This window comes from Typopeltis vanoorti, chromosome 5 (assembly GCF_054136105.1).
Source record: "Typopeltis vanoorti isolate ZY-2024b chromosome 5, IOZ_Tvanoo_1.0, whole genome shotgun sequence".
NCBI lineage: Eukaryota > Metazoa > Arthropoda > Arachnida > Uropygi > Thelyphonidae > Typopeltis > Typopeltis vanoorti.
The window spans coordinates 94,292,142-94,305,118 of record NC_143553.1 but is presented as its reverse complement, the minus strand read 5'-3'; the positions used below and the strand labels follow the sequence as shown (position 1 = coordinate 94,305,118).

The 12,977-nt window shown below is 35.5% G+C and overlaps 1 protein-coding gene across 1 annotated transcript in view; it reads right to left on the bottom strand.

Annotated features, from left to right (window-relative positions):
- Positions 1-12,977, bottom strand: part of LOC150106660 (calpain-15-like) — a 406,958-nt gene that overhangs the window by 51,722 nt on the left and 342,259 nt on the right. Inside the window, exon 12 of the mRNA XM_090393252.1 lies at positions 7,683-7,861. Coding sequence (XP_090249378.1) covers positions 7,683-7,861 — 179 coding nt within the window. The remainder of the gene's footprint in view (positions 1-7,682; positions 7,862-12,977) is intronic.

Below are 12,977 nucleotides of genomic sequence, written 5' to 3'. Positions count from 1 at the left end.
GATATTTAAATACTTATCCAATTTACTTGCTACCATGACTAGAAGAACTTCTACTTATATATAAAAAAACACTATGGATTTTAAAAATGAAATTTTTAACCTTCATCTGGATGCTTCTGATCAGTTTAGATATTGATCCTTGTTTACTAATATTCCTTTATTGGACACCATCGAATTACTTCAGAAAGAATTTCCTTCAGATGTTAAAGTATTAGATTTTGTTATACATTTTAGTTATTTCTCTTTTAAAAACAAATTATACCAACAAATCAAAGAAACATCATGGCCAATCCCATTTTTCCTACTATTGCCAACTTCATGAAACACTTTGAACAATGTATCCCTGATAACATTTCACCTAGACCAACACAATACAGATATGTGGATGATATTTTTGCCATTTGGAATGGCTCTTGCTCTGAGTTGCAGAAGTTTCTTTCCAAATTAAATACACTTCATTCCAGGATCAAATTCACCTTTGCTTATTCACCTTAGTAAATAAATAACCAAATAGCCTTTTTAAATCTTCAGATGGGGGCTTACAGTTTTCAGTTTTTCAGAAGACTGATATAGGCCATTGTATCCACACTATATCTCACTACCATCCTAGTCAACAGGCTGGAACTATTAAGTCTTTAGTACATCATGCTCATTCTTTATGTTTTTCAGATGAACCTTTACAGAAAGAATTACAACATATTAAATCCCACCTTTTTTTATCAATTTATTCTTTCATCAAAAAAAACTTTTAAAGTTATGGTATCTCTATCTCTTCCAGTACCTAAGAAATAATGCTCATTCCTATCCCTCATGTGCAAGGCATTTCAGAATGCATAGCGAAAGTTTTAAAACCACTGAACATTTTTGCTACCTTCTGTTCCATCAGAAAAATCTCTACCTTTCTTGTTTCTCCTAAGGACAAGTTTCCACCTCTAGGTTTTTCAGGCATCAACTGGATTCCTTTCCCTTGTAGATTATCTTATTTTGATACATAATTCATACAAACAACTAAATACTGTTTTTTGATAAGGCCTGTTCGTGGCGCTAGATACTATGCATATGATGTGTGTTACGCATAAAATTTTATGACATGAACAACTAACAGCTACATTACATTTGCTTTTGGGTTTTGAATCTTTTCGGTTCAACGTAGAATTGCGAACAATTTTTCTCTTCAATGAATTACATTAAAAAGAAGTACAGGAACAAATTGACTGATGAAAGTTTGAAAGGCGAATTACTATTAAAGTGCACGACATACAATCCAGATTTAAGTAAATTGGCTGAGAAGATGCAAAATCAAAAGTCTCATCAGTGAATTTTAAATTAAAACAATCAAATATCTATTAAAATACATAATATTGTAATTTTGTTCGGATTAATTCTGTTTGCAATACAAATTCTGACTTTTTTGCAATATTGTACAAAACATGTTCTGTGATTAAAAACTTAATCAAACTTAATGTTGTTTTATTTAATGAACATATAAAAAATTTATATGCAAACATAAAAGTGGTATTTGATATCTCGAAGTACTGAATTAAAAACAAATTTACCTAAGTTTGAACTAACTGCAACTTTGAGTCACCAGGAAAAATCAAATTGAAGTTGCGGCTCCCAACATTTTGTTTCAATTAATTTTTTTGGTGGAATGGCTCTTTGGCTCAAAAAGGTTCCCGACCCCTGGTCTAGAGGAACTAATCTTATATTAAACATCACGAGCCGGAACACTCTGGACTTGCTGAGCATGCTATCTGCACTAAATATAGTTTATTGGATCAAGAGTCCTTCATAAAAGTTGTTTCCTCATAGAACATCTTTATAAAGAAGTGTGTGAAACTTTACTTCACTGTTCTAAGTTAAACAGATCTGATGGTCTATCCCCTTTGTGGGAGATAGGAAAGATTAGCAGATTTAAAAAGTGCTACCTTTATATGTATGTGTGTGTGTGTGTCTCTTTAAGTCAAGAAATTATTAGCCATTTTTAGTTATCTTACATTAGCTACTAAGGTAGTTTTTAGAACTGTCTGGTATTGTTTATTTGCAGATCTAAAATCCTGCACTGAAGATGCCTATAACTCTCAGGCAAAAATTTAACATTAAGTAAGTTTTTCACATGAGTTTTCCTCCATTTTTATATTTTTTAAATATTATTTTGATTATGCCAACTCATGGTATTCCATTATCATCATCATCATCATCAAATTCCTGCCATGTACCCTCTAGGGGTGTACAGGATATGACAGTACTACATGAAAAAATTACATCATTACTAACTTCCTATCTACAATTTTCCTCCAAATCAGTCTGTTACTTGTCAAGGCTCCAACATTATCAGATCTTATATTTCTATCGTCTAAGGCACTTTGTACCATATCAATCCACCTATATCTTGGTCTTCCTTTGGGTCGTTTTTCTGCCAACCTGGCAGAGAACACTTGTTTTGCAAATCTTTCCTCTCCCATTCTATTTAAATAACCATACCACCTGAGAATAGCTCTGCTAACGCATTCCTGGATGCTGACAATGTCAAGTTCTTTCCTAATATCCTCATTTTTAATATGATATTGCCATTGATGCCATCTGTTCATGCCTCGAATCTTTCTCAGGACTCTCATATCTGCAGTCTCTAGTCTTTGGTCAAGTGTTTTACTTCTGACCCAGCTCTCAGATCCATAAGTTAAAACTGGTTTGAACACTGTCTTGTATACAGCTAATTTAGTGTACCGACTAATTTCTCTCTTACTCCATATGAATTTATTCAATTGACTTCCCACCATACCAGCTTTGCTGATTCTGCTGTCTATTTCTATATTTAATTTACCATCTTCAGTAAAAATCGTGCCTAAGTAGCTGAAATGTTTTACTTGTTCCACAGGTTCTCCATTCACAACACAGTTGACATTTTCAATGATTCTGCCTATTTTCATTGTCTTTGTCTTTTTATTGCTGACCTTCATACCATATCTATTACAACAGCTATTCAATTTAGTCAGAGAATCTTGCAGACTTGTAGCGGATTTATTTAGAAGTATAACATCATCCGCATAAAGCAAAGAGCTGACATTAACATCTCCAATTTTGATATCAGGTTTAATACCACTTTCCTTCATAATGTGATCCATATAGATAATGAATAACAGAGGGGATAATGTACATCCTTGTCTCACACCAGATTTAACATTAAACCATCTTCCTGTACTTCCTTCAATTCTAACTGCTGACTTACAACTCAAATAAAGACTAAGAATTGCTTGATATAATGCCCCATTGACACCATATAACTGCAGCGTATTGAATAGCTTCTCTCTTGGCACTTTGTCATATGCCTTTTCCAAATCGACAAAACTTAAATACAGATCTTTGTTATATTCCCAGGCTTTCTCGACCATTTGTCGTAAAGTGAAGATCTGATCCTGACAGCCTCTATTTGGCCTGAATCCAGCTTGTTCTTCACCAAGCTTTTCTTCCACAAATCTTCTCAACTGTTTCTCAAGTATACTTGCATAGATCTTGCCAGGAACACTCAGTAGGGAAATACCTCTGTAATTCTTACATTCAGTTTTATTTCCCTTTTTATATATGGGTACTATGAGAGCTCTACTCCAATCATCGGGAATTCGTCCCTCTGTCCAGGCTTTCTGAACTATGCAGTGCAGCCACTGTAAGACTTTTATACCACCATACTTCAGCATTTCTGGTCGAATATCATCTACTCCTGCTGCCTTTCCACATTTCAAGCCTTTGATGGCTTTTTCTACTTCAAGTATGGATATGTATTCCTGACTGCATACCTGGTCAGTGTTTTTTATCACTGTGCTGTCATCACTGCTTGTTTCATTTAGCAGTTTTTCAAAGTAATTACTCCATACTTCAAGGATATCTTTTTCTCTTGTTTTCATGTCACCTTTATCATCTCTAACTCCTTTTACAGCACTCTTTCCTCCATTCCTAAGCTTCTTCAATAACCTCCAGAATATTTTGCCACCTTCTTGATATTTATTTTCTATATTCTTGCCAAAGTCCTCCCATGACTTTTGTTTAGCTAGTTTTACACACTGTTTAGCTTTCTTACATTTGTCTCTGTATTCTGTAAGAGTAAAAGCTGACTTATTTGCCAGGAACTTTTGATATGCTTTCTTCTTTTCCTTCACTGCCTCTTTAACTTCCTGTGTCCACCAGGGAGTTCTGATTTTTTTATCCTTGCACACAACTTCACCACATGCCTCTCTGGCAGAATCAATCAATGTTTTCTTCAGAGTTTGCCACTGAATCTCCAAGGCTTGATTCCTGTTCTCAAATTCTGTCATTTTTTTTTCAATAATCTTTCTGCATTTTAGTCTACAGTTCACATCTGAGAGCTGCTCAACTTTTATTCGCTTTAAAACTTTCTTACATGTTATTCTTTTCAATATGAAATTCAATTTTATCCTGCTCAAGACTAAATAGTGATCACTTCCAATTTCAAATCCTCTGTACACTCTGGTGTCCTGCACCAGGGAGAAAACATCACTATCAACAATAACATAGTCGATGAGACTTTTCTTATTCCTAGCCTCTTCTCTCCATGTGAATTTGTGCACATTTTTATGTTGGAACAAGGTGTTAGTAATAACCAGTCCATGTCCTGAGCAGAAATCCAACAGATATTTGCCATTATTATTAGCTTTGCTCTTTTCTCCAAATTTTCCCAAAATATTTTTGTATGTCTGACAATCACTTCCTACTCTGCAATTTAGATCCCCAACAAGGACCAACTTTTCCTTTTTCATTGTGTCAGTTGCTTTTTCTAAAGCATCAAAAAATTCCTCCACTTCTACCTTAGTAGAACCTTCTGTGGGACCATAGGCACAAATAAGTCTCATTGTCCAGTTCCCCATTTTCATATTTGCCCACATTACTCTACTTGAGACTGACTGCCATTCAAGAAGATTAGCCTCATATTTTGTGTTGAATACTATGGCTACTCCTTCTTTTCCTTGATTATCATTGCCTGAATATAACATTTTGTATTTATTGCTCAGAAAGATCTCACCAGTTTTGTTCTTTTTTGTTTCAGTCACCCCTATTATGTCGATCTGGTACTTATCTAATTCCTTAGCTAGCTCCATTTCTTTGCCATTCAGGCTTCTTACATTGATAGTACCGATCTTTAACTCTGGTGATGTTGAGTTGGGGTTTGTTTTCAGATTTGTTCCAGTAGCTGACTTTTCGCTGTTCGCCCTGGTTTCCTGGCGAAAACAACGGGGGCCTTGTTTAACCGGGCGACGCCCCAGCCGGCATGAAATTTTGTCATGTTGTACCATCATTTTTTATTTTGGTTTAACCAATAAGAATACAATTTGGTCGGCTAAATCCCAAATTGCCAGCCCATCCTCGTTCGTTCAGTATCAAAGTAGATACCCAACAGGGTGCACCACGAGAAGGTGAGGATTGGACATTAGGTCAGAAGCCCTGGTCGGTTCTCCGCATTCCTTTAAAGGCTATGTGGAGGTCTCCTCTCAGTTATACAGCTTTGACCCTTAAGCACCCCAGTATTCCATTATTGAAACAAATAATCACTTTTTGATGATCAGTTTATTATAGTATTTCATCTTGGCCTGAAGGATCAGAAGTGAATGAAGAGAATAAATTTAGAATAAGTATTCTAGCTGTCAGCAAAGCAGTGGGAACTGATGATATTCTGCCACGTTTTAATGCTGGTAATTTTATCTGATAATGTTGATCTGACTATTTAATGAAAGTCTTACAACTGGAAGAGTCTTTAAAGAGCAGAAGCAGGGTAAGATAGTGTGAATGCATAGTGGTAGAATGAAATAATCAAACTATAGTCCAGTTTGTATTTCTTCGGTGGTGTTAAGATTTTAGTTTTTTTTTTTTTTTTTGCATGATATGAAATCTGTTGTGCGAGAGGCTAATGAGAATGCAAAAAGTAATGAATTTATGGAGTGTAGTAACAAACTCACAGACAGAATTTGGTATTAACAACACCAAATGATTGGTGTTGTTAATACCATTAAATATAAGTCATGAATAATCTTCAACACCTAAGCTTATCTATTAGACAGGATGCTCTTGTTTCAGTAATATGTGGCTTTTTATAATAAAACAACAAGGATGATTATTAACAACAGGCTAGCGAATTGACAATCTGTTTCTGTTCTGATAGATACCAAAGAGTGTGAGTGTGTGTGTGTGGGGGGGGGGTAGGTTAGCACTAGGAGAGATAAGGTAACAAGTGGGGTACCACATAGCATGGTACTGAGACATTACTATTCAACCTTTATGTCAACAAGACTTGCTAAACTAGAAACAGATATTCAGCTGTTTGTAATGCTGAAAAAAGTTATTTACAATAGTACCAATATTATGGCATTTCAGTAGGATTTGAATAAGCTGAAAAGGTGATAAATGTAAGGTACAGAATTTGCAATACATAAGTGGGAAGTTGCATATTCTATTGGTGGGACATAATGGTGGAAGCAAAGGAGGCAATGTATCTTGGGCAATAGCTGATAAAATTTGAACTTCATGGGGTATATTTCAAAATGGCGAAGAGAGTCCAGAGGACTGCTACAATACTCAGGAGATATTTACCAACAGAGATAAGGGTCTGGTTCCATGTATAAGGCATTGATGATACTACATCTGGACTGCTCAAATGTGATTAATGGAATCTGAAGGTGAAGACTTTAGAGCGGGTACAAAGGCAAGTAGCAAAAATTGATGTTAGGACTGTAAAACAGTGGCTATGAAGAAAGAATAAAGACCTATAATCAGTACAGAGTGGTAGATAGGTGATGAAAGGAAATAATAACTGATACCTTAGGAACTTTTCCAAAGGTTATAAAACAAGAAAGAACAAGGCTAAGTAGCTCATCTTTGGGAGTTGCGGAAGGGAGTAGTGAGTAAGAGCGTGAGAAGTAGCATTTTTTTTTTTTTTGCATGGAATATGAAATCTGTTGTGTTAGAGGCTGATGAGAATCCAAAAAGTAATGAATTTATGGAGTGTAGTGACAAACTTTGTGTTGTCTAAAGGAGGGAGAGGGCTCTCCCATTATGAATATCACGACTTTTAAGGCAATAGATGTGAAGATCATTAGCCTCTATATACAAGTAGCCCAGTTGTTAAGATACGCCCACAGATGTGAGACCCTTTGACATTTCTGTGCATGTCAGAAGGAGAATCCATTCCAATAATAGGGTAATCAATGAGTTTCGAGGGATAAGATTTTATTATTATATGTCTGAAAATTAGCTTTTCTTTTATGAAAATTCTAGGTTTTAAAGTGGCAACTATTTTGCTTGTACAACAGTTGGAAAATTTACATATAAAGCACGTGATTTCATGTTGGTGACATTCGTATATCCTTTATTGCTTTCTCCCCTTCAGCACGAATTGATTATTCTTGGCAATATACCAGACCCGGTTCCATGAACTGTGGGCATAAAATACTTCCTGTACCAACAATGTTTGTTTATAATTGAAAAAAGGATTAAACCAAGAATATAATTTCTTGGCATCTTTAATTTTTAGAAAATCATGACTGCACAGAGATCTTAAATAACAGCAATAATAATATTAGCAAGTGAAATAAGAAACACGATTATTTCAGTTATATGCAAGAACTATCTTTTACAATGAAACATGTCATAAGTTTATTACAGCTTTATATTTTTACCTGTGTAGTGGAGGAATGCTGTCAACCGTACGTAAAGTTGCCCTAGTTGATACAACATTCATACTTTCAGAACAATCACAGATTACTTGAATACACCGATCAGGAAGTCTGTTCTCTACTACTACTACCAGTCCTGCCCAACCTTTCGTTAAATAGTATGCAGTCATACCTTCTCGTCCCTAGAAGGATACACTTCAAAATCAAACTTCCTAACTGAAAAGCTATTATTAGAATAGGGCATTAAAAAAAGTTTTTATTCATCTTTATTACTCAACAATTCACCAATTTAGTATATGAAATAATGTAATATGGTTATTAAAGAGGAAAGCCATCTATAGAAAAAAAGTTCTACTTTGAAGCTATGTATAGCAGAACCACAGTTTTCAAGATACAACTTTCACACAGCTGTGAGAGTTCTATCTTCAATTTCTACTTTCACTTTTGAAATATTTTGACAGATTGAGATTTAGCAAACATGTATTTAATCAAGACAAAAGGAGTGGGGTGAATAATTTGAATAGTGGAGCCGACCGGAAAAAGCCTGTCTGAAAGCTTTCATAGATGTATGAGGTTGGTCTGAAAAGTTCTTTGCCTCGACCACAGATGGCAAAAATATCGGCAAGATTTTTTTTTCTAAGTTGGTACATCTGTTATAAGCATCCAAGCAAAATTGCAAGTCACTCTATTAAGCAGTTTGTTTTATACAGAAGCAAAAGTGTTGTCTGTATCCCTTGAAATCGATAAAATTCAGTATCTTGCGGTTATAAAATTCTTTTTAAAAGAAGGTTTAAAGTCAAAAGAAATTCATTTGAAGTTCATAAAAGTTTATGGGCACTCTTCTCCTTTGTTTTCAACTATTAAGAAATGGGTTGCTGAGTTTAAATGTGGCAGTACCAGCCTTGAAGATGATCCATGTGAAGAATGTCCAACAAGTGTAACAACACCAGAAATCACTGATCAAGTGCACGATATGGTATCGGATGACAGGCGAGTCAAAGTGTGTGAAATTACTGAGACTATAGGCATTTCAAAAGAACATGTAGGATATATTTTGCATGAAGAATTGCAAATGAAAGAGCTTTGCGCAAGATGAGTGCCACGCTTGCTCACTGCAGATCAAAAAAAAAAAGCCCTCGCATGAAAATCTCTGAACAGTGCTTGGAGCGTTTTAACAAGAATAAAACTGATTTTGTGCATCGATTTATTACTATGGATGAGACTTGGATTTACCATTACAAAGCAGAATCTAAACAGCATCAAAACAGTGGACAGAATTCGGTTGTTCAGTGCCAAAGAAGACAAAGTCAATTCCATCAGCAGGAAAGGTCATGACATTTTTTTTTATGATGCTAAAGGCATTTTGTTTATTAATTATCTAGAAAAGGGTAAAACAATAACCAGGAAATATTATTACAATCTTTTAACCAGACTAGATGAAAAAATTCATGAGAAAAGACCTGGTTTGCAATGCACCTGCCCACAAAGGTGTTTTGGCAATGGGAAAATTAAGGGATCTGAACTGTGAATTGTTGGAACATCCATCCTATTCCCCAGATTTGGCTCCCTCTGACTCCTATCTCTTCCCAAAACTACAAGGGTGGTCTGAAAAGTTCTCGGCCTAACAATGAAAAAACAAATTTATAATTTCAAAATTATTTTTATTTTTCAACATAATCTCCCTTAACACTAATACATTTATTCCAGCAAAAGTTCCAGCGCGATTATCCCGTCCCTGTAGTGGTTCTCAGTAGGATCTGCAAAATACCCCTCTAAAGCTGCAATCACCTCTTGATTCAAAGAAAAACGCTGACCGGCGAGGAAGAGTTTTAGTTTTGGGAAGAGATAGAAGTCAGAAGGAGCCAAATCTGGGGAATAGGGTGGATGTTCCAACAATTCATAGTGCAGATCCCTTCATTTTCCCATTGCCAAAACACTTTTGTGGGCAGGTGCATTGTCCTGATGAAAGATGATTTTTTCTTATGCAAACTAGGTCTTTTCTCATGATTTTTTTTGTCTAGATTGGTTAAAAGATCGGAATAATATTCCCTGGTTATTGTTTTACCTTTTTCAAGATAATTAATAAACAAACTTCCTTTAGCATCCCAAAACACAAATGCCATGACCTTTCCTGCTGATGGAACCAACTTTGTCTTCTTTGGAGCTGAACAACTGGCTTCTGTTCACTGTTTTGACTACTGTTTGGATACAAGTGTGTAATGGTGAATCCAAGTCTCATCCGCAGTAATAAATCAGTGCACAAAATCAGTTTTATTCTTATTAAAACGCTCCAAGCACTGTTCAGAGATTTTCATGCAAGTGCTTTTTTTTTTTTTTTATCTGTTGTGAGTAAGCACGGCACCCATCTTGCGCAAAACTTTTTCATTTGCAATTCTTCATGCAAAATATATCCTACACATTATTTTGAAATGCCTATAGTCTCAGTAATTTCACACACTTTGACTCGCCTGCCATCCAATACCATATTGTACACTTGATCAATGATTTCTGGTGTTGTTACACTTGTTGGAAGTCCTTCATGTTGATCATCTTCAAGGCTGGTATGGCCACGTTTAAATTCAAGAGCCTATTTCTTAATTGTAGAAAATGAAGGAGAACAGTGCCCATAGACTTTCATGAACTTCGAATGAATTTCTTTTGGCATTAAACCTTCTTTTACAAAGAATTTTATAACCGCACGATACTCAATTTTAACCATTTCATGGGAGATACAGATAATGCTTTTGCTTCAGATAGCTGTATAAAACAAACTACTTGATAGAATTACTTGCAATTTCACATGGATGCTTATGACGATGTACCAACTTAGAAAAAAAAAAAATCTTGCCGATATTTTTGCCATCTATAGTCGAGACCGAGAACTTTTCAGACCACCTTCGTAAAAGTCTTCCTCACTTTTTCTTTGAATCAAGAAGTGATTGCAGCTGTAGAGGGGTATTTTGCAGATCTTACAGAGAACCACAACAGGGATGGGATAATGATGCTGGGGCATTGCTGGAATAAATGTATTAGTCTTAAGGGACTTTATGTTCAAAAATAAAATAATTTCGAAATTAAAAATTATCGTTAGGTTCAAAACTTTTCAGACCACCCTCATAAATCAATAAGCAAAAAGCAGAGTTTAAATGAAGAAAGGCAATGAGGAGTTGCTGGCTTTTGTGTAAGACTTGATCCATTTGACCTTCAAACATTCCGACCTTGCCCGTTCTAGGGAAGATATAACCAAATCTTTGTATATGATATAATGTCGAGAGAGAATACTGCACTTCATGGAAATTAGGTTGACAAGGTGGCCACAACCAGTAATGTACTCAAGGAATCGAGCAGATAATGCACATTTGATGAAGTTTTGCTTTCATATATTTTAAAGCATAAAGATAGTTTATGCTTTAAATGAATGCAGCAGGATTCATTATGTCCCTGATTTTAAACCATTTACATAGATGGCAGGCAGAATACTCTGTAACAGAGAAAGGAATTTTCGAATTTGTTATGAAGAGTTGCTAGTAGACAGAGGAAAAGGGCAGGAGTGTATGACTTTCATAAGTTGGAGAGTGAGACACAGAATGGAAAAGTATATGCATGAAAGTGGAATGGTTTTAATGTGATATGTTAGCAATATAGCATAATCAAGAGTTTGCGAAAATATGCACACCAAAGTAGTTGGAAGTCTGAAATGTGTTGTATAGATTTTCTATGACACATGTACATATGTGCACCTGCACAAATGCTGCCCCATGTGGGATAATCTGGCAGAGACTTTATTTTTAGAGTATGCTGAAAAGAGAGAACAAGATTTTTTCAATTTCATATAAAGGCTAGGGTTGGTGATGAGGAATGCACTCATTTATCAGTAAAAACTCTTTGAGAGTGAAGAGAACCCGACCATGTGAGAGTACTTCCTCTAATGGAGACATGCCTCAGAATCTACAGTCAAGTTTAAATCAGAGAAGTGTCAATATAGGCATGCAAAGACACCAGTCTGCATCCCAAGTGATATTAGAACCTAATGTACTACATCAATATACGTGGCCTCCGTTCAAACCTCAATGATGTACCCTTTCTTTTAGGCTTACACTGTGATCCGAATGCATTTTTGAAAATTATGGAGACAACTACCATGTTTGAATAAAAACTTTAGTTTAATATAACTAAAATCTACATTCGACGTTTAAACCTTTATGTCAAGGTCATCTTCTGGAGCATACAAATATACACAGGAAACAAGCTATACTACAATCAAACTGGTTCGTTAAAGACACTGACCAACTGCTACCACAATTGTTGGCCTGACCTCTGGTGAAAAAAAAAAAAAAAATAAATAAATAAAAAAAAATAAAATAAAATAAAAAAAAAAAATTATACATCAATACTAGAGTCTTGTTATTAGTGTTGTCTAATATATATATATATATATTAACATCATTCCAGCCAGTTGGTATGGAATGGTTTCTAATACTAGTTACGGATTGGCTAGAGTCCTGACTTATGCTGGATCTTTCATATTAGGTAGGCTGAATGTGTGCCATCCAGATCCTTGGAATTTTCATGCCATCTGTATTATTGATATTTGGGTGGTTGAACAGGATTTCGCAAGATTCCTTAAATTTCCTTTCGTACCAGGTTTTTGTGTGGTGTAAGGAGCAGGTGCTTTTCCAGTTGATTTGGTGTAAGGTGTTGAGTGCATGGTCTGAGAGGCCTGCTTCACCATAATGGTTATATTTAATGTGTCTAATGTGTTCTTTCTTGCGTATAGGGAGTGTCCCTGTTTCACCAATGTATGGTAAGTTACAGGTGCAGTGGATGCAATAGACTCCAGGATGTGCTAATGGGAGGAGAGGATCGTTAGAGGAGCTGAATATGGTTTTAAGTTTAGTGGGTGGTTTAAAGGTGGCATTGAGGTTATAATGTTGCAGGATTCCGTTGATTTTTTCTGATAACCCTTTAATGTATGGGATGGCTATGGTTTTACTGTAATCTAGATTCGTTTTTGTTGTAGTTTTATAGTGTATTTTATTAACAGTATTTTTGTTATAGCCATTATTTATGAATGTGTCACTAATGATTTTTAGTTCTTGTTTCAGGGCTAGCTGGTTAGAGCAAATAGTTGTGGCTCTGTTTTTAAGGGTGTTAATGACTCCATATGTTTGTGATGGGTGGTGGTATGAATTCGCATGTATGTGTTGGCCAGTGTGTGTTGGTTTTCAGTAGACCGTGAAGGATAGACTGCGTAAAGGAAGACGTGTAACTAGTGTGTCTAGGAACGGGAGCGAATTT